General features: G+C 33.5%; 1 protein-coding gene across 7 annotated transcripts in view; it reads left to right on the forward strand.

The window, feature by feature from the left end:
- Nucleotides 1-26,737, forward strand: part of LOC117204944 (fasciclin-1) — a 373,763-nt gene that overhangs the window by 341,257 nt on the left and 5,769 nt on the right. For 2 of the 7 annotated variants that reach the window (XM_033442870.1, XM_033442872.1), the window contains 7 exons: nucleotides 4,927-4,932; nucleotides 10,955-11,197; nucleotides 12,697-12,726; nucleotides 20,867-21,081; nucleotides 24,242-24,404; nucleotides 24,818-24,962; nucleotides 25,251-25,292. In XM_033442870.1, the coding sequence (XP_033298761.1) occupies nucleotides 4,927-4,932; nucleotides 10,955-11,197; nucleotides 12,697-12,726; nucleotides 20,867-21,081; nucleotides 24,242-24,404; nucleotides 24,818-24,962; nucleotides 25,251-25,292 (844 nt within the window). The remainder of the gene's footprint in view (nucleotides 1-4,926; nucleotides 4,933-10,954; nucleotides 11,198-12,696; nucleotides 12,727-20,866; nucleotides 21,082-24,241; nucleotides 24,405-24,817; nucleotides 24,963-25,250; nucleotides 25,293-26,737) is intronic. The other 5 variants (XM_033442871.1, XM_033442873.1, XM_033442875.1 and 2 more) reach the window with 4 other exon arrangements.

Below are 26,737 nucleotides of genomic sequence, written 5' to 3' on the forward strand. Positions count from 1 at the left end.
CAAACCAGCCATAAATAAGAGAATAAGTTTCGATCTGGCGATCGGTATAGTTCTGCTTCGCTGAAAGAGACTTTTCTCACATTATTCTCTTCCCTTTCTTTTTTACTCACGCGCTTTGTACATTGCCTTCTACTATCTACCTACATATGATCGCAATTTTGACAACCTTTTTCTGTCTAAGAGATAACACTTAATTGTCAACTACAAGTTACTTTTTTTTCTGTAAAACATATAACCCGTTTTTATATAATAAATATTATAGTTTATGGTAGATCCGAACTGTAGCAGCAATTATGACGCTTTAAACTACATTCCCCTTGTCGAATAATAATTTCAATATAATTTCCTATATTCCATTTTGTGTATATACGTACTGTGCAAGATTACCTGGAACGTTGCAAGTCGAGCTTGTCGATACTAATAAAACAGAGATATAATTTTGGGTATGAAAACTTTGCTAAACAAAAAAACACACTATCAATCTTCAAATTTTTAAAATTTCTAGATTAGTTTTGAATTTACTTATATCTATATTAATTAGTTCTTCTTTTTCCTAGAGCAGCTTTAACAAAAATGACAGTGGTCGAATCATATAATACACGAAAACAAAATTCTAGCTCTGTTTAAAAAAGATTACAAAGAAAAGTGACTTGCAACAGGGCCAATTTTACACTCACGGTACCAATACCTTATATGCAGAATATTTGATTAAGGAACGATCCAACACAACACCCAAGTGCCCTTAGGATCTCGAATCTGTTGCTGCTTGCAACGCGAATAGAAAGAGTTAAAAATCGAGTTTCAATCTGAAGAAATGATACGAATAATATGACTTGTCGAGTGAATGAAATCTTCCTTGTAAATCGCCAGTGTCTAGCGAGAATACGCACTGCACGTTGCACTGCTAGCTACTGACTGTTAGCTCCCTTTGAATGTCGCATGTTGCCAAGGACGAGAGCACCGGTACACTGATGTGTTTGGTCGACGAATCGCGGAGATCGTACGTCGACACAGTCATGAATAGAGAAGCATAGCCCTCGTGACATTCACAGAACGGCATTAGCCACGATATATCATGAGACATGAATCAGTGCATTCGATATCATGAACGCTGTTGCCATTCATACCTTTTTGAATCATCTCATCACGCCTGATCTATCGCTAAATATAGACTACGTAAGACTATTATCATAAAGTACGTTAGATAATTCATAGCTTAATTTTATTACTTTACAAGATATAAAAAAAAAGAAAAGAGAAAAGAAGAAAAAAAGAATCAACAATTCAGCGAAGATTTATATATATCGTTTCGAGATCACATTCGTGACGTTTTCGATGAAAGAAGTGCGATCGATCTATATACGAATAACACGAAATGTCGGGACGAAAAAATGTCGGTCGATCGACGCACCATCTTCTTGCAACTGAATACTTGCAACCATTTTCTCGTGAATTTATTTCTCGTGCACTCGTCGGTTTCCGGTTTTCGACACTGTGTCGAAATGGCGTTGAAAAGACGCAAAGATCGAGAAAAGGAAAACTCAATCGTGACGCGATTTCATCGAGTTAAAACGTTTTTCCGGTCCCCGAGAGGCCGATTCCGCATCTGAGATTCGTTTTCCGGCTACGGGTTGCTCGTTTTAAATCCATGCCGGATATTATACGTCCGAACGAATCTCTATCTACGCATGAGTACGTGTAACGCGAAAAATTTTTCGAGAGTAACGATGTTATCGAGAAGATTGATCGTCACTCGGCCGATCTCGTCCGCGGGGTTACGATGTGATCTTCGAGAGTAATCATATTTTTATGTAGTATACAACTGTTTACAGGATTTTTCGTCGGGTTGACAAACCTCCGACCGCAACAGTTAATATAAAATATGATAGAACAGTTACAGACTGAGAAGACATCTTACGCCGATCGAACAAATAGCGTTTAATCTGATTCAGTTTCTAGGGTTTCTTGCAGAGATTAAATGTTTAACGAGAGTGTATTCAAGGCCACTTGACCACTGTTGATCAAATGTTGTTTTTTGTTTTTTGACAATCTTGAACACGGGATTTAGGAATTGAGATGAGTTTTGGTTCCTTTCCTTTTTTAATACTTTATTTTTTGTAATTTGTACTGGACGAAGTGTAAGGGGTTACATCGATGAGTTCTCGAAGAACACGAATGAAGAAAGTTATTTTTCCAGATATTAAATACAAGATTTTTTTCATTAATGAAATACAATTATCTATAGAGAAAAATGATTCATAAATGAAATAATAACAAAAGTTTGTATGTGTATTTAGCAACTAAAATATTAAAAAAGCATTTGAATTTCCTATATAGTCGGTAGAGGTGGTATGGTAACTTTAATGGATTTTTGCGAAATAGATTATTTGTGTTATTTTTACTATTTTAATTCATAACTTCACAATTATTATATTTTACTGATTACAAGAAGGAACATTTTAAATACGTATATTGTTAGCAACTTTCTAAAATTTTTTTATTTATAGTTCTAGAATTATTTGTGCTTTTCTCCTTTTGGAACAATTTTTCATATATCTATTTCTCTTCCAATAGAAATTGATTTTGCCCCTTGCGTGACTAGGCCGTGAATGTCACGACTTGATATAGTTCGCGAACGACACGTTCACACTCAAAAAGAAAAAAAAAATCTGAAAATAGTAAACGAATTTAATAAAGAAAAAAATTTCCATGTTGGATTGTGCGTTCCCTGAATTACGACATATCAAACGCAGTTCAATTTACAAATATCTTGTCATCGAACGTTACGTACCTAATTCTAAACTTAGTGTCTTTTTTCAATTTCTTAAGTAAAAAATTATCATTAACTTTTTATCAGTATTTCTCTCTATTCTAGTATGAACTACATTCAGTTAATTTGTCGAACAAATTAAACAAATATTCTTTAGACAATTTAAATAAATGTTTGCTCGCGCAATATTATTTTTCAATTCAGTTCCAAATGAAATATTATTTCCATATTCGAAATTATTCCATTTACCACTGTTTTAATTCCCAACACGATATAAACAAGGTCTGATCACAACATTTGACGGATCCCAAACAATACAAGAAACTGCCATATAATTTCTATATTTCCATTGTCTTCTTTCTTTTTTTTTTTTTGTTTCTTTTTTTATTTCAATTTATCTGAACCACTTAAGCGTATCTTTGTTCACGCCTCGCTTAATTTACGACAACGCCATATCTCTTCCACCGACTGTACGTTGCAGAACGCGACAGAATCGTGGCCGTGAGTAATCGTCGTTCGATAAGCGGTTTCGCGCGAGCGCGTTATTCGAAACGACGCGGGAGAAAAAATTTTCAGCTGGACGTCCAGTTTCTGTAATTTTCGTGCGACGACGATATTAGCGCCGTGTCGTTGCTACTACTAAGCACAAGGCGAGTAATCTATTTAATCGTGCTGGTTATTATCGCGATAACGATTTTCATCGGCACGATTACCGGCAGCCGAGCGTTTAATTGCACGCCGATATTAAATTACTATCGGCCATGTGTCCGATCTCTATTACACCAACATTAACGCGCGGTGTTCTCCTGTAGCGAAGCAAGACAAAAGAAACGGGAGCAATTACACTGTAACCCCTGTCGTTCGCTATCATTCTATAATCGTTTCTTTTCCTTTTTTAGTTTCATTTTCTCCCTTTTTCCTTTCTTTTCGTTCGCGTTGCGAACACGCTCGAAACCGACACAACGAACGATTCGATTAAAATTTCAATTATTCGCCGGACATCGCTGATAATTCAACGACCCTCTCCTTTGAGAGACGAGGGGTCGATCGATTTTGATCAGATCTACAATAGCTCGCGAAAGTATTCGAGCACCTGGTGACCTGGTAACCATGGTAATGGTCATGCAGTTCGATGACTTTTTATAATTTTGAATATTTGATCCCAGTTCTTTCTTTTTGCAAAATAAGAGAATATTTGGAAAATTTAATGAAAGCACTTTCGTTTACTCAAACATGTTTACTTAAATCTACTTCAAATTTCGTAATTTCGTTATTCAAATCGTTTTTTCGAAAATTTCAATCTGAAGAAGCTCAAGAACTTTTGCAAGCCATTGTACGTCTTTCCTAATTTGTTTACTCGGTTTCTTCTTTCCTAATTCGACTTAATTGATAGTCTGTATGTTTGTTAATGAAATTTTACTTCCTTCTTTGTTTTGTTTCTAACGCGTTCAAGCCGGCGTGTGAATGTGACATGAGTTAATTGTGCCCGAATTTTAATCCAGATTTCGTTCTTTGTTCGAATTCTTCTGTTTACGTGCGAAAATATTTAGTTATATCTAACTGAAGTTATCGATGGTCTACAAGGTACAGTATTTTTTACAGATTACGAATGAACGAAACTTAAAGTTTTAGAAGCTATTAGAGCTGCAAGATACTTGAAGCGATACAGAATGTTTAGTTCGCGTCTGCTTATCAAATTTCAATTACAAGATTGTATTGAGTTTCTAATGCAATTTTGATAGTGTGTTTCAAGTCTTAATCAGACTTACGCCGCTTCCTAACTTAGAAACACCCTAGAACTAAAAATACGTGAACAATGTTCAACTCGCGGTTGAACCACGCCAGATTGAACGCGTTAACGTTCACAGATCTCTGTCCAAATAAAATGGACACCACGTATATATAGCCACTATCGCTGTTCGAAGGAAGAAACACAAGGTAGATTAGTATTTCCTTTCCAGACCAACTGGAAAATGCGGAAATTCCCATTTACTCTCACTCGACTCAATGAAAAAAGAAAAGAGTGAAAAGTTTTAAATAGCTGATTCGAATTTTCTCTATCAATTGTGTACATGTGTTTATTACTCTTATATTGACTCAATGATGTTATTCTGTGGTGCTTTGCATGTCTCTATTGGACTCTGCATGTCATATAGGGCATCGTAAGTACTTATTAAATGAACTCATCAACGACTACCGAATACACACGACACCCGCAAAATAACTCTTTGTTTCAAAATAAAAAAATATATATATACTTGGAACGCGTACAAACTGCGTTGCGACAAGTTGAATGAGCGATTCTAGATCGTTATACATATATATACGTATATATTAACTCTGGTCGTGTATACCGAAAGCTTCTGTTGGTTTTTCTAAAGAAAACGTGGAGAAGGTAGCGAGTGCTTGTAAGAACAGTCGGATGGAAAATCGAGCAACCTCAAGACATCTCCCTGTGTTCCCACTATTGCCTGTTTTATTGAGAATCCAGGCTCTTACAGATTATTACGGTTCAGACTGTTCCAAGCTTTCAGGTGTAAAATCTACTGTATTTTCGAAAACGTTCCGCCAACCTCGGTAATATACTACATATACTACATCACAGGGTTGGTGCAACGTTAGACACTTCTTTAAGACAATTTCGTGGATTTCCACCTGCAAATCTTGAATAATCTGAACTGCTGTTTTGTTCAAGGCAGATTTATTATGCGATTTCTAATAGTTGGAAGTTGTTTTAAATTTATGGATATGAAAGACAAATCGAATAATAGATTTTAATCATTGTTACTGATCGACGAAAGTAGTTGATTTTCTGAAAACCGACTGTACTTACTGCGATTGAACTTTTTGAATTTATTTTTCAAGTAGAGCAACTACGATCAAAGCGTAATCGCCTACGAGAGAAATGAGGATAGGATGTTTCGTTCTGCTCGATTATTTAGTATACTTAATTTATACCTTTGAGTAATTGACTGGAATAATTTAGGTTAAGTTGCTTAATTTAATTTTTTTCTCTATATCTAAACAATAGAGCCTTATTCATAATTTTTATTGCATAAGATATAGAATAAAATTAAATGTTCAAAAATGAAGTAACCTAACTTATTCTGATTATCTATAAATTAATAGTATCTATTAATTAATTATTAGTTAGAAATTAATATAATATTATGACAAATATATGGCACTATGATGAGCCAAAACGATTAGAAAGATATAAACAATTGAAAATTTATTGGCTTGTTTGAATGTTAATTTTTAACGCTTTGGAACATTGAAACGAATGGAACTCGGTTTCATTGAATTTAGCGCTGTGCGACTAGTATGAAAAGCTGCCTACAGATATCAAAATCGAAGCACAAAAAATAACAAAGGAAACTGGCTTTCAAACATTTCTCGATTTTCATGGCTGTTAATTAAATGAAGCAAATGAGCGAAACATTCCAGGAAGATTTCCGCTCCTTTATTCGAATTAATTCACTTTGTAGTTAGATCAAACTTGTAATTAAAATCTTCTCGTGTATGACTTAAAGTCACTGCTGAATGTATTTGTACACTTATACAAAATTTCTAGATATTCGTTAGTTATTCTTTTCTAAACTGAAAATTGATATCTTTTTGGCTCAATTGATGAAATAACCTAAATTACTAAATATAAAAATAATATATAATAATTCCAGCAGAACGAACATCCTTTCAACAATTGGTAAAAGTTTTAATTTCGAAGAGCCAATTTCTCAATTTTCCTTGCCCCGATTTGACATTTTTGTTTCAAGTCAAAGGCTCGAGGTTGTTTGCAACAGGTTCTCTAGTTTATTTATCTTTTTGTAGATACCTTAGACGTAGAATCGTATTATTATTAAAATCATGCTGCTCGCCGATGTTGATTTGACGAATTTCCTGTCTGGCCAAGTAAAGTCAGTTGAGCATCTTTTGTTATTCCCCGGGTCCTCTGTCAATATCGTTTGTCCGTTACGCTGTGAATGTTTGATTTGAGACTCCCTTTCGCTGTTTCCTGTTAGCTGAAACGTCCGCAAACCTGCAGAGGATGTAATAACTGAAGAAAGTACAGACCAGCTAAATGAGTCCCCCTCGATTAAGAAGGAAATTGAGAAAAGTATAGTGTTAAGTTTCGTTTCACGCTTCGTAGGCTAAGCGAAAGAAATGTTAAAAAGCCTACATCAAATTTCAAAAAGCAATGCTTTAATATAGATGTAGTTTGTAATTGGAGATTCTGAGAAATAATTTAGTGTAGTAGAAGTATAAACCTCTGTAGATCAGAATTTGTAACAGAAGTATATAAAACGATTCTCCATTTAAATGTAAATTCTTTTCTTTTCTTTTTTGAATATTCATTGTTGCATTAATAACTTTTTGTGGTAATAGTTATTTTGTATGGATAAAGTATATAAATTATAATTATATGTGCGTCGGTAGCAGAAGTCGTAATCTCTTCAAATAAACACAATTTATTCACAAAGAATGCTCGAGTGTTGCATTATACTACGAATTACATTGCTGCATATGAAGTAATGTTAATCTATTCCACTATATGCATTGACTAATGAAATTTTCCCTCTAGAAGGATTAAATACTTGACCAAATCTCTAAATTACTAAGCATTTAAGCGAGCCCAGTATAAGAACGATATCGAGTGGGATAATCCTCTCTAACTCCTTCCTTAAGTAGCATGATTCATTTATCTAAAGGGTATTTGAAATTAAGCTCCTCCACGAATTTTATATCCCAGCTACAAAATCAGTTACTCAAACTAACACTTTTCCAGTTTCACACCGCCTTTTTGACAACCATAAATTGCATGTTAAATTATAATATCGATGTTCTGATCTTAAATATTTTTTCTCAGCTGGTCTGTACTAAAAGAAAATTGAAAATCAACAGCAGTGGCGTGCAAAAGCCTCTGGTTTGGCAAATTTTACACTTTTTCTTGAAAGAATAAAATTACAGATGTTTCGACTAGCGTTAGATATAAAAATGTATCATAAAAGTAGCCTTTATTTGAAAAACATGACAAGTTATTTTTACTAAAATTTTTTGCATAGGATCAATGTTTTAATTTTAATATATATCTCAATCAGTATCATATTTCGAAAATTATCTTGGATTTCGAATTATATGTCTGTTTCTATCGGCTGTCTTGAAACAATTTTTGGATATTGCGTTATTTGTATCCTTTTTTTCAAAACTTTGTAGATAATACCTCTTTTTTTAAAATATATCAACTTTCTAAGCTAAAGAATGTGGTTTCCACCTAGGTCATATTAAAGTGCTATCGAGTACCTTATCTATTATTAAGATAGATTATGCATCAAATTTGTAGGAAATTTTGCAAAAGATAATCAGCTACTTTTTCACGCCAGTGTATCTCCCTGTCTTTTCTTACTTTTTTCCTTCTGAAACACTCACGCCCAATGCAAAAGAACGATGCAACGTCATTGGAATTTAGCATTAGTGGACACTGACAATGTATGATACGACAATTTTATATATATCTAGATATTTATAACAGTACAATGCACAGAGATGTGAGACCCCGCTGTTATAAATGTAAATCAGTTAAATCTGACAAGTATCTCTAATTTTACATCAAATGGTATTATGTAATTTAACATGTTTATATTTCCAGTAATACAACGCGCACGAGACTGTTACAATAACAAGATTTTATCCTCATGTGTATTGCAGTACAGTAGAATTCCATTTTAATAAAAACTCTCTAATTTTCCCTATTACCTATAATTTTTCGTCTATATAACAGAAATCCACATTCACAGATGTTCACATTCCACATTTCACGCCAGGTTATGCATTCCACTTGGCACTCACGAAAATTTCGTCACAATAAATGAAATTTGAATATATCCGCTGCGTTAAGATTATAAATCTGTTAAATAGCACAGTGTCGTTGATGCAAAATTCCATGAAAGTCTCATCGCTCGTTTAGCGTCAGGCCTAATTCGATCGATGGATACCGAGAAACGAGGAACGAAAGCGGAATCGGTAACAACGTGCAGCCAATTAACGGCTCGTTAATTACCAGACTGGTGCACGTTTCCTCTTTTGGTCGAAATTAAACGGCCACGCACAGACAAAGCAACAAGAAGAGAGAAACGTCGACGTCGCTATTGCGACGCGACGCGATGCATCGAACAACGTTCGCGCAGCATTCGTTTCCGTTCCGCGGGCTTCCCGTGCCGCGAATCAACGATCAATTAGCGGAATCTTTGATCCACGCCGAAAGGAATATCCACGTCCTCGTGGAGAATTAACGATCCATCGGCACGACGAGTCGCGTGCATCCGCGTACGCACACGCACACGCCGTTTCGGCTTCGTTTGTTCGCCAGACTGAAAGACGCGTTGCGATACGTAAACGCCACCTTCTCTGGATCGTGCCGGCTGATTTACGCGCGACAGGTCGTAACTCTTTGCCCGTTGAAAGCCAGGAAAAATCGGTGTTCCGGTGAGAGCGATCGAATCAGGAGGAACGATATAGTTCTGGTAATGATTTAGACGGGGGAAAATGGAATTCGTGAAGAAGCTAGAGAAAATAACTTGGAGATGTGAAGTATATTTTATGTTAACTGTTAACTTTTACGATGTAAAACGGAAATATTTATCGGTGCGGTTCCGAGATATCTCGATAAAGAATTTGAATCTATTTGAACTTGTAAGTTATCATTTTGAGGTCGGTAGGAGAGAAACTTTGATTTTCTACTGCGCTTGTGATAAACGATTTTAGATGGGACATACTTTTATGATGATACTATTATTGATAACGATATTATTTATGTTGATATTTTATTTTGACACCTTTTTTAAACTTTGTTAAATTATTTAAGCGAGAAACTACTATCTTTGATCTAAATTTGTGATTTAGATATGTAGCCAAATAGAAACGAGTGTTGTATCCTATTTCCTAATTGAATTCAATAAATTGTTAGAGTAGGATGTAATGAATGATATTGTTGGGAAGGACGTGATCCTATGATGAAATATTACATTGAAAATATCGGTGAGAATTTTCAATTGGAATTATAATATTCGAAGAATTTGGATACTTGAATTTAAAATTAAATCCAATTCTTCATTCGTCAAGAAAGAATTACAATTACACGAACATAGATCTTTTTTCCACATTTTTTGATGTTTTCCTTCATCGCAAAATTCCTTTTCCTTTGTCCATTTACAAACAATCTATCACCGAAGCAAGAAGCTTCTCAATTGTATGAGATATATCACGTACATATGTATATCAGAAAAAATAAAACCAGCTCTTTTCCGCCGTTTCTCCTGGCTTGGATAAGGGAAGAGATATGACCTGATCTGATCATTCGTCTGCGTGAATCATTTTACGCAGCGTTTATTAATTTTGATATCGAATCCGTTCAATAAATCCGATTGAAATCGTATTTTTGCAACGCTGCCTCGTATCTCGGGATATCTCATCGGCAGTGATCTCCTTAATCAATTTTAGTACCTCAGCAAACATACCTTTAACTTTTGTTGGATCCTGTCTGTTTTATTTTTACCCCTTTCTTAATATTTTATCCTTTTTTCATAACCTTTAAAGAGAAACCCGGGTTATTAAACATTCCACAAAAGCTTGAAGCTTCGTTTCTGCGTTTCAAAATCTCCCCTCGTGCCCCAGCGAGTAAATTTTATTTATCATTCTCGTACAGCGAAGTATGCGAAGTTAATTATATTCGATTCGCTTTGCATGCAATTAAGAACGGTGGAGAAGAAGTAAAAAGATTACTTTTTTATTTATTATAGAACAAAAGAATGTTTTTAACAACAAGGCCTTTTGTATTTATTACAAAAATATAGTCCTTCCCTTTCGTACACCGTTTTAATCAAGAATTAATCAAGAATCGATGAATCAAGACTTGTAAACTTTCTCATAAAACAAGTACTCAAATTCTAAAACTTAAAAGTGACAAAGTAAAAACTTAAAAAAAGACCAAAAAATGAGGGCAACTCTCTTCGCAAATTTCGCCACTAAAACATCGAAATTTTCTATGTTCTTTGATTAAGTGTTCTAATTAATTATTCCTCGTTTCTGCCCAATTTTATTTCTTTCTCTTTGTTAATGATTCCACCTAGAATGAATTCGCGATTCTCGTTGATTATCGATAAACAGAAATATTTTCTCTAAATCCAGGAAAAGAAGGATGGACCAGTGTATAAGTTTTACGAGACCATCCGAGATTTTGGCGGCGAGATCATGAGCACCATCAGTCATCTTCGTGATGTCACCCTGTTCGCGCCTAGCAACGCTGCTCTTGAGGAACCTGGTGTACAGAAGATTCTGCAGAACAAGGAACGTGTGAAAGAGATCCTGAATCTTCACTATGTGAAGGAACGGTTGCCACTCGATAAAATCAAGAACAAGAGCGTCAGCCAGGTGAGTGATCTAATTTAACGAATTTCTAAGAAAAGTCTAGGGCCCGTCCTCAAAGATATGAGTGAAAGTTTCGAATCGCTTCGAGTGTCTGGGAATATTTCGGATATTTTCAGATATATACTACAAAGATACTAAGAAATATATAGAAGCTGAAAAATATTGGAAATTACATAGAACTAAGAACTTTTAGAAATTTAAAGAAGTTTTATAGATTTCGAGAGAAATGATAATAGGTTAGAAAATAATAATTTTATGATGCAGATTTTGTTGGATGGTTTTATCGAAAATAGAGAAAACATGAGAGTCATTTTACATTAGAAATTATTATTCTATTTAATGATTGATACATTCGCTCCTATTAAAATATAATCTTTAACCATGTTTATTTTTCATTGAAATTTTCAGCGAATGTGTTAATTGATAAGCACTCTTTTGTAAATACAAATATTTCACTGATTGAAATGATTACATGCCAAAGTTTTACAGCTTATAATAAGATGTTTATCGTTTCATTGTTAAATGTTACCTTTAGTTTCGAATTATTAATTATGTTTTAAATGAATTTGAAGGAACAAATCAGTATTATGGAAAATTATCGTTGTATACTCAAGTTTCCTTATAATTCGGAAATAACTAATACTCAAAATTCATAAATTATACGATTCACTGAATCCTGTGAACTGGGATTTACTTTAAATATTTTTTATTTCGTAGCATTAATTAAAAGAACTATGAAATATAGTACAGGCCTAAAGGTATCGCAGATAAAGACCATTAATTTCTCTAAATCGATAAAAATGTTATTCTGAACATAAATCAATAATTTTCAATTTTATTTCATAACAATTATATCAATTTTCATATATAATGTTACTTTATTACAAATGTTACTTTATTACATCTCTCCTTCTACTTAGAATTATCGAATTGCTTCCCTCTCTACTAATGTCTATTGATTTTAGATCAAATGACAGAATCAAATATCTTTTTAATTTTCAGTATCCATACTCACTCTAGCTTTGTTAACAAAGATCAATCTTCACATTATTTATCATTCAAACTTCTCGAATATTTGTTTTATTAAAAAATATTCTGAATCTTATTTCTTGATATTTGGAATTCGATTTTAATATTATAAAAATTCTAAGAGTTCTAAGAATTTGAGTAGATTTCTTAAAGATTATAATTAATAATAAAATAATAATTTCTTTAAAATTATAATTAGTAGTAAATTTTTATAAAATTTTACTATTAGAAGCGAATCGAAACTTCCTGCAACCAAGTTACAACTGCTAATCATTGTCATATTGTTCTAAAATATTGGCAAGGAGCTTATTTGTTAATTTTCCTCCAATAACACAAACAATTTTGATGCAAAGATTTTGTTTGTAAACGACGATATCATAATCATTTTCATTGAAATTATGATTCTACACACGTGTGCGGTGGTTACAAATTGATTAACTCAATATTTCTCGGTTTTCTGTTTTCGTTTGAAGAAATCCTCGATCGGGAAGCCACACTTTGCGGTAATTACACATTTATTCTCTTTCAATGTTTTTGTTAGACTGTTCGTGAATTTTCTCTGCATCTTTTTCTCCTTTTGCAATTGTCTTGATTTACTTCTCAATGTTGACCTCAACTTGAAATCACATTCTGTGAAATATCGCTGTACACACTGTATTTATAGTCTGTGGGAACATTTGTTATTCGAAACGAAATTTTACTCCATAGCACGTAGTCGTAGTTACGTTATATTGAATTTCGATTATTCGTATTTGCTTTCCTACTGGACTTACTCGTTTACACCTTTGAAGCTGTGCAAAAATTCCTTTTTCAAACTGAATTGGCTACCCGAGATTATTGAAGGATAAATTGTGATGTATTATTCAATAATATAATTTTTATTCTTTGATTTCTCTTCGTCTATGACTCATTTTATAATAATTGCATATTTCAGTTTTTTTCAACATAATATAATTGAAATATTATCGTCTACTAAATTTTATATTGAGTTTGTTTGGAATTATGTTATTTGCGATTAGAAAAAATACTTTAAGCAGACAATTCATTTTGAATATGGAATGGATACTAATCAGTGATAATTTCATCAAGTACTATCAAATATTGCTATATTATTGCGTGACGATAAAGATAAGTAGTATTTTAAATGAACTTTAAACCGTTAAAAAATTAGTATACAATCTTGTAATATGCAAGATATATATCTTCAAATTTATTTGCTTATATTTTTAATTTAGCTTTTTCTCGTTTTCTTCTTGTTATTTAACTTCTTTGTCATTGTTATAGCCATTATTTTCAAATTTATTTTCATCCCTAATTGATACACAACAGACACGCTGAAGAATAGAAACGTTTTGTTATCGGACGAAAAATCTTTTTCATAGTCATTGCTTCATAATGAACAGCTGAGAAACTAACAGGTGTTCTTGGTCAACTTTGAGGAAACTCAGAGAAGACTAACCTAAAGTGCGTTGTTATGATGTTAGGAGTCTCTTGGTCAAACTTTTACCTTTCAATCCACTTACAATTAATCCAGGCAAACCGGGAATCTTCTTATCGGATTCGACTAAGAAAGTTCGTTTTCATTTAACGTCATTTCTCAAAACTTCTGGTTAACGTGCGATCAGCACTCGCTCTATCATCGTTCAGAAGATTACGCGAATGATCATTAATATTCTCTTGGAGCAATTCATATTGTAACGAAATACAGAGTTATAGTATATATTACTCGCAGAAATTGCAAGGTTCTATATATTACTGACCGAATATTTTCCTGAGTTCTATTGCGAGTGAAATAAGTAAAGAATAACGGAGAAACGGATTTCTCGGACATACGCTTATGAAGCAAGTTTTCTAAGACCTTACGAAAAAGAAAAGTTTTTCTAGAAGAAACAACTCGAATAATGTCGTTACGAAATAACCTTTTAGGATAATTCTTAAGAAAATCTGTAAAGAAAATATTCGCTACTTAATAATGACTTTACTACCTTAATCCTATATCTAAGCTGTAAAAGTAAATTTTACTTCCATAAAATTTATCAATCTATGAACTTTCATAGAATTTATAAAATTTATTAATTTATGCACTATATTAGATTTCCCCTTAAAGAAACCTTATCATGAAAAAGGTATTAAATTTTGGATCATAAATATTGGCAAAGATGGCAAATTTTATTTTTCTACTTCTTGCATTTCAATGATCGTTTCCCCCTGAAAATGTATCTCCGTTTCATGTTACACGTGTTCTTGATATACAATATTTTAGTTAAGAATTTTTGTAATCGAAAAAATGTGCGCATGTATTAAGTAAACGGTTCTTTCTAAAAAAAAACTACTAGACTTCGATCTATAATTAAACGATTTTTTATTTCGCGCGATTGAGTTACAACAGTTCCTTCTGAAAACGTGAAAAAATATGTTTTACAATGTAGCAAGAAAAATGAACGAGGAAAACGAAGAAACAGGAAACAAAAATCGTTTAATTAAAACGATACATCCTCAACGGAGTTGTATAAAAGAATAATTCCCGCGTAAATTCATACGTTTCACTTCTCTCTCTTTGAATAAATTTAAGCGACTTTATTTCTTTCATCGCGCATCGTTCGCGAATTCGCAGTTTGTTTACGCGTTTGTTTACAGGATGAATTTATAGGGCAATACAGAAGCGTTTTGCAAATCCGGGATGAAAAATCGCACCTTCGTTGGTACAATAAACGACTAAAAATACCGCGAAAAATACGATTCGAACTATAGTTCTGTTCATGGGAGTGCTCTCATAAGTGAAATATATATATATATTTCGGGAATTTTACGTTTCTCCCGATCGCCATACTAATTACCATGATAATCCTGAATAGCGCTCTTGTAAAGCTATGCTTTCGATGTTATTTTTTAGTTTTTATCCATACGAAGTATTATTATTTGAATAATAATAGCATGAAAGAATTTTCAAAGAATATTTCGATAATATTAGTATTAAAATGTAGAAGGTAAATATTGAAACCGGGACATTCCCCAAAGTTACTTTTAAAGTTTTTATTATAGTTTTATTATTTATCTAGCCTTCTCAAATATTTAAAACAACACGTGTTATAGCTAAAACAATTGTGTAGTTACTTTTTAATGTCTTAAGACATCAATCGTCCGTAGGTTAAACCTGCTTGTAGTGTTTTGAGGTCATATGAGTGATATGAGTTCACACGTCGATGTAATATTTCATTTGCAATATCTTTTCCATCAATTTACATTATTCGATTTCATTTTTAGCAGAGTAATTATAAAAAACCATTCCAAGTATTTGTCCTACAGTTCGTCGTTATTTCTGCTTTCATCTACATTTATCTCTTCGAAAATGGTCACATCGAAATAACCAGAATTGGGTGGAAAATTTTCTGGAATTAAAACGTCCGTACCATACGCTACTTCGATATTGAAATATTTGAAGTTTAACAATTTATCGGTCATGCGGGATTTTATTCGTCGAACAACCGATATGTATCACGGCAGACGTGAAGTTTTAACGCTACACAGGGAAATCTCGTTACTCTCGATTAGAACAATTTACTCATTGTTTACAATAATTAATACAAGCACCGTAGGCAGTAAACGAGAACTGGCGGGGTCAATATCGGGAGAGACAGCTCGCTCGGTGCGTTGCTGATAAATATCGCGCGCATTACTGCGTCGATGCTGTTTAATAACCGGCAATTAGTGACTCGGCATTAGTACGCCTGTTTCGGCTTTTATCATAATCCCATTCGGACATTAATCCATGTGTCCGCCGAGACCTTCATTCTGCACAGTCTTTCTTATCAGTCTCTGTGAATTGATGGATTAATCTCTGACTCTATCTAGGTCATCCTATAAGTACAGTGTAACAACCCCCTTTTACATGAACAAAATTTTAGTAGTATCTGATTTAATAGAACTTTAGCTGAGCTCCTGTTACCTGAAATATCGTCCAGCGTCGATCCACTTATACGAGCGTCTAACAATAAGATGTAAACAATAGCGGCGCGTATAATATGACACACTTTCATGCTTCGTAATCGATACGAGCTTGCAACGTTATTATGTATTTCAGAGCATGTGTTACGTGGAATTCTCTTATATGAACACCAATTTCTATTAACTGAACGAAAAATCATACATGGTAGGAAGAAATAAGTGGACTCGTATTATATGAAGGACCTGGTTATATAAACCAACTTGTCTTCCGACGAATTCATATGAACGAAGTTCTACCGTGATACATTTAACAAAATGATGAGTATATCACTTTATTGCTTAGCTTCACAACTACGTAGACGCAGATATATTATACGTAGGAATAGGTCAAAATTTGTTTAATTGCTTCCTCATTTGTATTTACAACGTATTTATATACTAAATCGTCTGCCAATTTTCTTATCAATTGTAATTTCTTTCGTTTTGATAGATCTTCGGCTAAGCTACTCTGGCTCTCAGCTACGGAGTTATAATAATCTTTAACTTTTTATCTTTAATTATATATTCCGAAGATTTTCTAGATGATTGCAATCGTTATTCAACGCAATTGTTGTCAAACGTGTACTATTATTCGATTGATGAAGAGACGAAAATCAAACCTTTGTACGCGTCAATAGAATGTTAATTTACGAACAGGCAGAGGGATATAATTAAAGGCAGCGTTCCGTATCAGCGTACTGAATGATTCAGGCATGGATATTCAAACGTAATTAGCTATATCGGTGATTTCGTGTAATTGCATTCACAGATCAAATTCGACAGTCGCTAGCCAAGCTACAGATATCGCGACTTACGGAATATGCGAATTCGGAATAATACCCTGGATCATCCCGTTCAAATGTCATCCTGTACAAATTTTATTATATCACGTATTATTTACAGTTTGATCTGTTTATTGTTAAAGCAAATTATAATATTCGATCGATAAGGTAATTGTCATCAATATGGAGAATTTTACATTTTTCCCTTGTATGAAGACATTCATTGTATATGTAACTTGTGTTTTCAATATTTCTTATTTCTTATAAATTTCTTTACGAGTCAAATGTATATTATTTCCCATACAGTAATCTACGAAAGAAACTTTTTATGACTATATTATACGTGTTAATCAAAACATTTTGAAATTTCGTTAGCGTCAGATTCCTTTCAAATTTTAGTATCTTACATAGTCGTGTCTTATTATTATAATATATCTAATCATTATAATTATTAAAATGTTTTGTATAATACATCTATAAAATTACTTTGTGTCCTGAACCTAAAGGAACGATTGAAAAAAGACATCAGAAAATCCCTAATTTTGCCATTACACGGAGCCACAAGCCTGCGGTCTGACGCTACAAGTGCCATTTATTGCTTCGAAACAAACGCAGATTCAGCGGAATTACATTTCGCGGAACGACGACGAATAAATTAATTTGCGACAACGCACACGTGGTCGTGCTGCGAAAAAAAGAAGTCGTTTTATCTCGAACGCGTCGCGTTACCAAAGTTTGGTGTGTTTCTCTTCCGTGGTTGTTTTATCGTCTCATTGGGGTCTGGGACCGCGCGTCATAAAGCAGAAGAGCGACATAAAACATATCCGCGATAAATTGGCGTGAAAGCAGCGCCGTTTAATGCAAATCGGCCAACCTCCGTGAATAAAAACCCGGGGACATTTTGGCTGACCGTCCACGGCAACGATTAAAGGCGAAACAACGCTGCATCCGTAGGCTGTTTTATTGGCTTGTTCATTCCACTATTCTGTTGGTTATTTTCTTTTTTGGGGGGAATTTTTTGGGTAATGGCCTTTCGCAGATGAGATTCTTCAAAATATAAAAAGTTTTATTCAGTTCGATTCAGAAGCCATATTGAACAGTTTCATAAATTGTAAAGCAGAAGAATACGATGATGTTACAGATGCTTAAATTTAACTTGGAATTTACTATTATTCGTGTCACTTTCTTGTAATAAATGAACTATGGAAGATTCTTTTTTGAGAATTGAACATTGAATCCGCTTACTTGTGTAACGAAATTGAGGAATCGAAAAAGTGGAGTTGGTCGGTTTAAGATCTATCGAATTTAACGTCTATCGAAATTGTGTTAAATCTTCTTAAACTTTAAATTAGATACGTTGACTAAAAAATGGTATATGTTAAATAAAGAAATTTTATTAAATATACCTGCTATCGAATATACGCTAACTTCTCTCAGGGAAATGTTACAAGAGGAAGAATTTTGTCTTCGTATTTATTACTAAATTTTTGAAGGAAATAACGCTTCATCCTCGATCGATCAATAACGCCCATGTCGTCGTTACTTAGCTAATTGCCAATTAAGAAGAACTGATGCTTCCTAAAGACAGATTGTATCTAACAGGAAGAAGATGACGAACTGGATTGCATGCTGCAAAAGACAGAGTATGAAACTTATTCTCACGTAAAGCTATTCTATTTGACGTCTATCAAAAACACTTTCTCGTTCTGATTTTCTCAATTATATTGTTTTTCATTATCTTTTTTTTATTATCTATGCAAATGAGTAACGTATGTGCAATAAATGAATCAATAAATTAATACAAATTTTAACGTAAAATCGGCGAACATGTTGCAAATTTTAATTGAGTTTCTAATTGGTGAACTACGATTAAAAGGCAGGTTACGTCCGCTTCGAATGGATATAACTCGATTAAAAAAAGCAGAATTGCGCTTAAGCGTACTAAATATCGAAGAGAGATAGAGCAAAATGAAGAATTGAAATCGGATGAAACGCGAGATGAAGAACGTGGAAAGTGCATGGATCCTGGCGGAATAAAAAGTAAAAGGCGGCCGAGTGATCTCGCGTAGAAAAAGGCTTATAGGAAAATTCTTTGCCAAAGAGGGGCGTGGATTTTCATGGAATTTATTCGATCTGATCTTTGAAGCCGCTAGTCTCGATAGTAGATGCATCTATATACGGATGCAGTAGCAGCAACTCAAGATCAGAAAAGTAACCGGAAGTGGTGCGGGGAGTACAAGTAGGAAAATTCATGAGAAAGGGATCAATCGGAAAAGGAATCACTACCCTTAAGCTCTCTCTTGCTCTTCGCCTCTCTCTTTCTTTTTATCCCTCTCCTATCTTGGAGTCTTTTTGCTTCTTTTTCTTCGTCGCTACCACTCTCATTAAACTTTCTACGAAAATGCCAGGACTCCAATGAGGAAACAAATTTTCAACTTTAAACGGTTATTCGCGGAAGCGTGAATTAAGACTGTCAAATGGTTTATAGACGGCGCCATTCCTTTTACAATAGCTTTCTGATTATACTTTATAGTTTGTAATAATTTGTATGTTTATCATATGATTATTATTTTATCTATCGCTGACATTCTCGTCTGTTTTTCATTGTCACAGTGAGTATAATAGAAATAACTAGTTTCGTTTATGTGTGTACAGCAATTTTATTATTTATTTTCAATAAAACAATCTCCAGATTTGTACATGTATACGTGTAAACTTTTTTATTATATATATTATAAGTTTGATTGATTGTAAGAACTAGATTCTGTTAGATTCTATTAGACATTTAAAATAGATTTCTGTGAATTATCAGACGTAGGATTTCATGCATTGTTTACAAATAATAAAGCAATTTCACATTTATCGCAACATGCCAAATTGACTCAAAGAACAAAATGTGCATACAAATGTGAATTTGATCATATGGATTTTCACACACTTAAGTTCTAAATATTCGACTGAAAGAAAATTATTCTTTATTTGTTACTCGTATATTGTAGAAATCGTACAATATACTCTTAAAAAAGAAATCAAAATCTATAAAAGTATCAAGACCTATTAATTTAAATATTAAAAGACAAATGAAATGCGCAGAATTACATACTTTAGATCACTAATCTCTGCTTGAAATTATACATTCTTCCTCTTAACTATCGTAAGTATACTAATAAATGCACACGCAACAAAGGAGACTTATTGCTAAGTGCCTAACAACGTTCCTTCTAATTCTCTTCTTTCTGGTCTGTGAGAAAGCTGCAAGTAGGAAAGCGTACATGAATTTAAACTCGGCCCTCGTCTTCCGCTGTAACTTGCAGTTAGATACGTACGAGTTCTTGTTTGCACGCGGCTGACTTTCAACCGTTCTTCGAATAAAATCGCCCCATCCACCTCACGGCTCTCTCGTTAATTATTAATTATTTGTCAAGTTCCTTTGACTTTGTATTTAGATAATTCACGTATAGTACTCAAAAAAAAGAAAAAAGAAACAGAACCTTGGTTATTTTTGGCGAGATATAATTTAATTATGGATAAATCGATCTATAATGGCCTTTAAAAACGTTAGACCCTTTTCTAGTTTTTAGTCGATATTTATGTAAATTCATATTTAGAAATAAGTCTGCATTAAATGAAATTTTAATGAAGTGAAGTTAAACGTTTCGTTCTAGTATAACACAATGTAACTATGTATTGAAGCTCAATAAATAATTGAGTAGTGACATTATCAATATACTATAGTAAATAGCGAATTATTCGAAGAAACGGATTATTTATTTTCTCTTTCTATATTAATAGCTATATATAATATCGATGTTTCGATGTGTAGAGCATGCTGAGTATATTTTTGAGATTTTCTTTAAGATTCATCGTTCTTTTATAGGTTGCCACAGCAGCAGACAGGAAGAAGCTGTACTTCAATGTGGCTCAGGAACCAAGCGGAAACCAGATAGTGACCGTCGAAGGTGGTGGCGTGAACGCAACAGTGGTCACTGCAAATATCGCTGCTACCAATGGACTGATTCACATCATCGACAGAGTTCTTGGTGTGCCCTATACCAATGTGCTGGAAAAACTTAGAACCGACCCTATGCTCAAGTATGTTAATATCTTTGTAACACTCAATATACCTTCGAATTAAAATTGAAATATCTAGTAGAGTGAAATTTTAAATTTCTTCAATGTGAACTTAGATGTCTTTTAATAGTTTAATTAATTTTTATTTATTATATATCCTCTATTTTACGCGATAAATGCCATCGATGGTCTATCTCATGAAATATGAGATATAAATCAAAATGGACTGGTTTACATTAAGTAATTCATGTAACGCAAGTTACTCTGGATCATTTAGGACCTACCGATACTAATTAAGAGCTAAATAATGTTTTTTGACATCATTGATGATTGAATGATTTCCTGCTACAACTTATTAGAATTGAATTTTAGATCCCAATTCTATTTATGCAATTGTTTTGAACAGATATTTATATTAGGATATATATTAGAATTAATATTAGAGGATATGTGCACAGAGAATTTTTTACAACAAAATTGATACAGTGAAATAATCTATGAACTAATTTTATCTTCTCTGTCGTCGTTTACTACACTGGTATAGAACTGTAATTATACTAATTATATTCTTGTATATTTCATTAGAGGACCCATTTTGTAAATTAAATCGATTCTATCAATTATATCAGAAAGTACTTAAACGTATATTCTAGAAAAGATCTTGTTTGTTCCGTCATACAAATAATTTTCATTGCAAAATAATTGATTTTAATTATTCTACTGTGTACTTCGAACTTCTTTTTGTCCTTAAATCTAATTAAAGCACATGAGAAATTTTCAGTCCAATTACCATTAATGTGTTTCGTTTAACTGATACAGTAAATGGAGCTCTTATGTAAAGAATTGGGTGATTTTACCAATTACACGTCGATCTATTAAATTCGTACCGAATGCAATTGCATTCGATTTTCTATTGAAATCGCTTCTGCATTCAACCAGAATTGAATTATTCCCCAAAAAATGTTCAATTTATGCGTGTCAGTTCAAACGACGAATATACTCGTCATGCATCTCTCCTGTGACTTTCACGCATTTAAAACTGATTTTTTTTTTTCATAAAAAATTTGTTAAGTAAACTAAGACTTTCGTACAGTGTTGTACTTCAACTACGAAAGAGAAACAATTTGTATGGAAATTTGTATGTGTCCAACTATCGTGTGCATTATATGAAGAAACATTCTTTTCATGCACGAAACATGTATATTTCCATTTCCGGTAGATTGCTCTAATGAAACTGATTCCAAGTACATGTTCGAACCGTATGAATATTGCGCAACCAGATCCACCGTGATTTAATTCCCCTCTCGTTATTTCAATTATCGATGCATCGATAATGGAAAATCCAATTAAATGATATTCCAATAACCGATAAATAAACTTTCGCGACGCTAAAACCCCGTTAAATGAGTAAGCTTCCATAACTAAACATTTATGCGTTTGATGCTATTCGTATATGAAGCTGATCCGAACGATTTTCCACCGATCTAAAACTCTATGAATATCTGGTAAAACGTTTGTCACGCATCGAAGAAAGGGAAAATAGAAATCGTAGAAAAAGATCGTCGTTATCAACAAGCGTTTGCTAATTGTCAACGCGTATCACGTCTTTTATGGGCTATCAAAAATTTATGATAGTTGATGAACAAAAAATAGATGTATTTACATCGATATGCTACAAATTTTGAAACACTTGTATCAGATATTGTGAAACACAAAATTGAAACAATTGAGCAAAGTTATTAAATTTCAAATGAAATATAAATTACGTATAAAGCGTCAAATAATCAAACCTCCACTGCACCACGTTTCTCGAATCCGATAATTCAACGTAAAATTTCCGTCCAAGTAAATATAATTAATATAATACTTCAGCAGAGGAGTCGCTCTTCTTCTCTAACAATGAAAGTGTTAACTCAAACGTAGCATCTGGAAACATCTGGCGAGACGAATTTATTAGTGTACGATATATTCGCTGGAAACGATGCAACATTATGAAGGGTAGGATGGCCACCAAGTATCCCATCTTGTTACGTGGAAACGTTGAACAACCATTGCCCAGGAAACGATCGGTTATACGGTGCCTTTAATGCCATTAGCCCCTTTATACGATGGCTATCGTTATTCGATGCGGTGGATGGATGGTGATGTCAGCATTCCATCACCCCACACCATGATATCTAAACTGTAGACGAGAGAAGCCATTGATAGTAGTAGTTCTCCCTGGCTGTGCCTATACGTCACGTCTATACGTTTACGAATATCAAGATCCACTACATCGATTTGTTTGCCTCAACGTTCTACCCTTTTGCCACTCGCTGACTATCAGCTCTTGATTTACAAACTGTTTCAAAACGAATGATGCCATTCATGAGAACATGGAAGATTTCTCGATCTCTTCGATCGATCGTATTGTATGAACGCTTAGGTTGGTTTCTAAGAGGATCGTATGCCCCAGGCTACAGTTAACTGCTCTATTACTGTATGTGTCTTGAGGAAACGGATATGGTGGATCGAGTTCGAAAGCCACAATCGAGACCCACTTGTTTCCTTTATGGACTGTTTGGACGGGTAAGAGTGAAGACTCTAGGAGTTAAGGTCAAGAAGGGAGACACTTGCAGAGATGGGGATGTGTGAGATATCCTTAACTGTTGGCTGAAAGATTGTAATGTGAGATTCCCGTGATGATAGTTAATTAACCCCTTCAGGATCAAATTTTTGGGGAGTGAACGGAAATTTGTTCGATCAAAGAAGATCGATACATTTTTGAGATATTTTTATGTAGAGAGTATTATTCATGTGAAAATTATTACATATTATATATTATATATTATATTAATTAACTCCCCCAGAAAGAAACTCTTTGGGAGCATAAGAAAAATTTTGTTTTGTCAATTATCAATAATAGAAATATATTCTTTCTGGTAATTCTATATAGGACGATAAATTTATTTTCATTACTACATTTATCGTTTACTTACGTATAACGTAAAGGCTCAGCCAAAATCATGGATATAGAAGAATAATCCTTTCTTCTTCCCTTTCTTAAAAATACCGTTTTATAAAATGTTTCTTAAAATGCTAGGAAGTAGAAGTATTTGTATCTTACATTGGTTTTCTTCCAATGTTGATTCATTTGTGTAAATCATAAATTTCTTCAATGTATTTCTTTATCTTTTTCAAGTTCCACCTACTTCCTTGGACAACGCATCGGATTCAACAGTCAGCTGAACGAAACGAGGACGCGTTTTACATACTTTGCCCCACGCGATTATGCCTGGAGTGTGTCTGCTATCAGTTACCCATCTACTACGAAAAAGATCTTCATGCCTGAATACAGCTATCATGTAAGTATTCTTATATGAAAATAAAATATTCTTATATTTAATAATTTAAAACAACTGCTACATTACGATAGATGAAAATAACTTTTATTATCATTCAAATACTTAAAACGTTATACAAATACTATAAATTAAAGGAATAATAGGAGATTTACGAAGATTTCAAAATCACCTCTATTTTTTACATAATGCTACATAATATTTTATACTTAATGCATTTTCTTATTCCATATGAACCAGTATTGTGATATTTATATATCTCAATTTCAATTTCCCAAAGAAACATCCTTCTACCGAATTCTCATGTTATCGACGTATTAACGGTAGCAATCACTTCACAAAAATAATTCTCCAACTTCAATTTCCTATCAAGAAAAATCTACACTACAATATCTAACATGTAAATCTGCTTATAGGCGAGACAAATCTTAGAACGACACCTCGTGATAGCAGATGAGGCGTACACGATGGCGAAGCTAAGAGAGATGAAACACAACGAAACCTTCGTTCTTCCTGCAGCCAGAGACAGTCTGAAGCTTCGTGTCCGTGAAGCTGGCGAAAGTGAGTAAAGATAATCACTTCGTCTCAAAAAATAATCGTTTTGCATAAGCACTTTTGCAATTGCTCAGATATTCTTCAACTCAACGGTACACTCGACCTTTGTTTTGATTTATCCTTCTGTCAGTATTAAACGTAAATGTGTCCAGGTATCGTATATGTATCGTATTTTTTGTTCTTGCTCTTCTCGAAACGGATAAAACAAGAAAATAACGCTTTGTACTCACACGCTCCATGTTATGGGGCTTTTTCTGTTCATTTTCAAACCTGGTGCTATTTGGTTACATTTAGATGACACGTACGACGAAAACATGATCCGACCAAAAACTTTCGGTGAGTGAGTTCAGTCTTTAGACGTCGCCGATGAGCGACGACACGTGCTTTCACCAGTACGAGCTCTGCGCACATTTGTCAATTTTGTGAAGGGTTCCTCGCACTTTCACGCACTATGTTTAACGCGCGCACATTTTGATACGTATAATTTTAAAAAGAAAAACCTACTGGGTAGTAAATATAATGTATTTTCGATGTACGATAAATGTATAAACGTAAAGATCAAACGATGACAGTCTGCCAAAAGTTTCTGGCGATCGCTTCCTACAAACGCGTCAATTTCATTGTCCAAATTTTATAATTCGATTCTATATTCTAATAAGTTGGGCTTATGTGTGAATCGTTTTAAAACGAAGAATATATCGATAGTAGGAGTTTTGAAATTTTTTCATTTTGTTCATTTTCATTAACAACCATAACTTTAATCAATTACAAACATTTATAGATCAGCTCCAATTCCATTCAGTTGAGACAGATCAGGGTTTCAATGATAGAAAAATTATCATCCACAAGATATAATGAATTAGTGTGCAGTTTATTGCTACATCTATCTCATTCGTTAGACCTACAGTGACTTACTTGTGCTGAGTTTACCTAGAAATCTTTTGTGAATATATCATGTGTGTTATACAAAACATTTTGAAATTGCGTTATAATGAGACACAACTATTATGATTATATTAGTAAAGCTTGAAGGAAATCTGAAAAAGAACACAAGAGATGCCAGATATTTACTGCAATTTATTGTCATTTTATTATACTTGAGTCAGTTATTCATTATATTCAACGAAAACATCTTTGACAGTAATTATACTTTTAAAACAATTATTCACATGTTGTACTAAATATTTTTGTGATTTCTGTAAAATATATACTTATACTAAACGTCTTGCATTTTCCATATATATTCTCGAATTTGTTTCAACCTTTGAAAATGCTCCAAAATATTTTCTGTGACATATATAATATATTCATAAAAGATTTTATAGTAATCTAGCGTAAGTTGAATAAATTTTTTACTAAAAAAAGAATTCTTATTAAATGTGGTAGTAATGTTATGAAAGATAAAAATTGAAGAATAAAAGTCGACGAATAAAGATAGTTTCAAACGTTGACGTAACTTGTATCTGCATTCTATTCTGAAAATTTTTCGAGTCACCTGCGTATTTGGAGCCGCAGATTTCGAAATGCACACATTTATCGTTTACACTGTTACAAAATACACGAACATTTGACAAAGGAAGACACAAAACGATTTTTTCAATATGACAAATTTGAACACGAGCCCACTATGTACGAGAGTCGTTTGATCACGTGTCCTCGTTCACATAATTACTAACACGTATTATAATCACATTTCATTTGCGTTAAAATCTGATCAAGTACGCGCGTTTCACGCAGTCTCAGTGCTTGAAAGGAATGCTTCCTTATGCTCAGCATATGTA

The sequence above is a fragment of the Bombus bifarius genome, unplaced genomic scaffold, assembly GCF_011952205.1.
Source record: "Bombus bifarius isolate JDL3187 unplaced genomic scaffold, Bbif_JDL3187 scf7180000007984, whole genome shotgun sequence".
NCBI classification, from domain to species: Eukaryota; Metazoa; Arthropoda; class Insecta; order Hymenoptera; family Apidae; genus Bombus; species Bombus bifarius.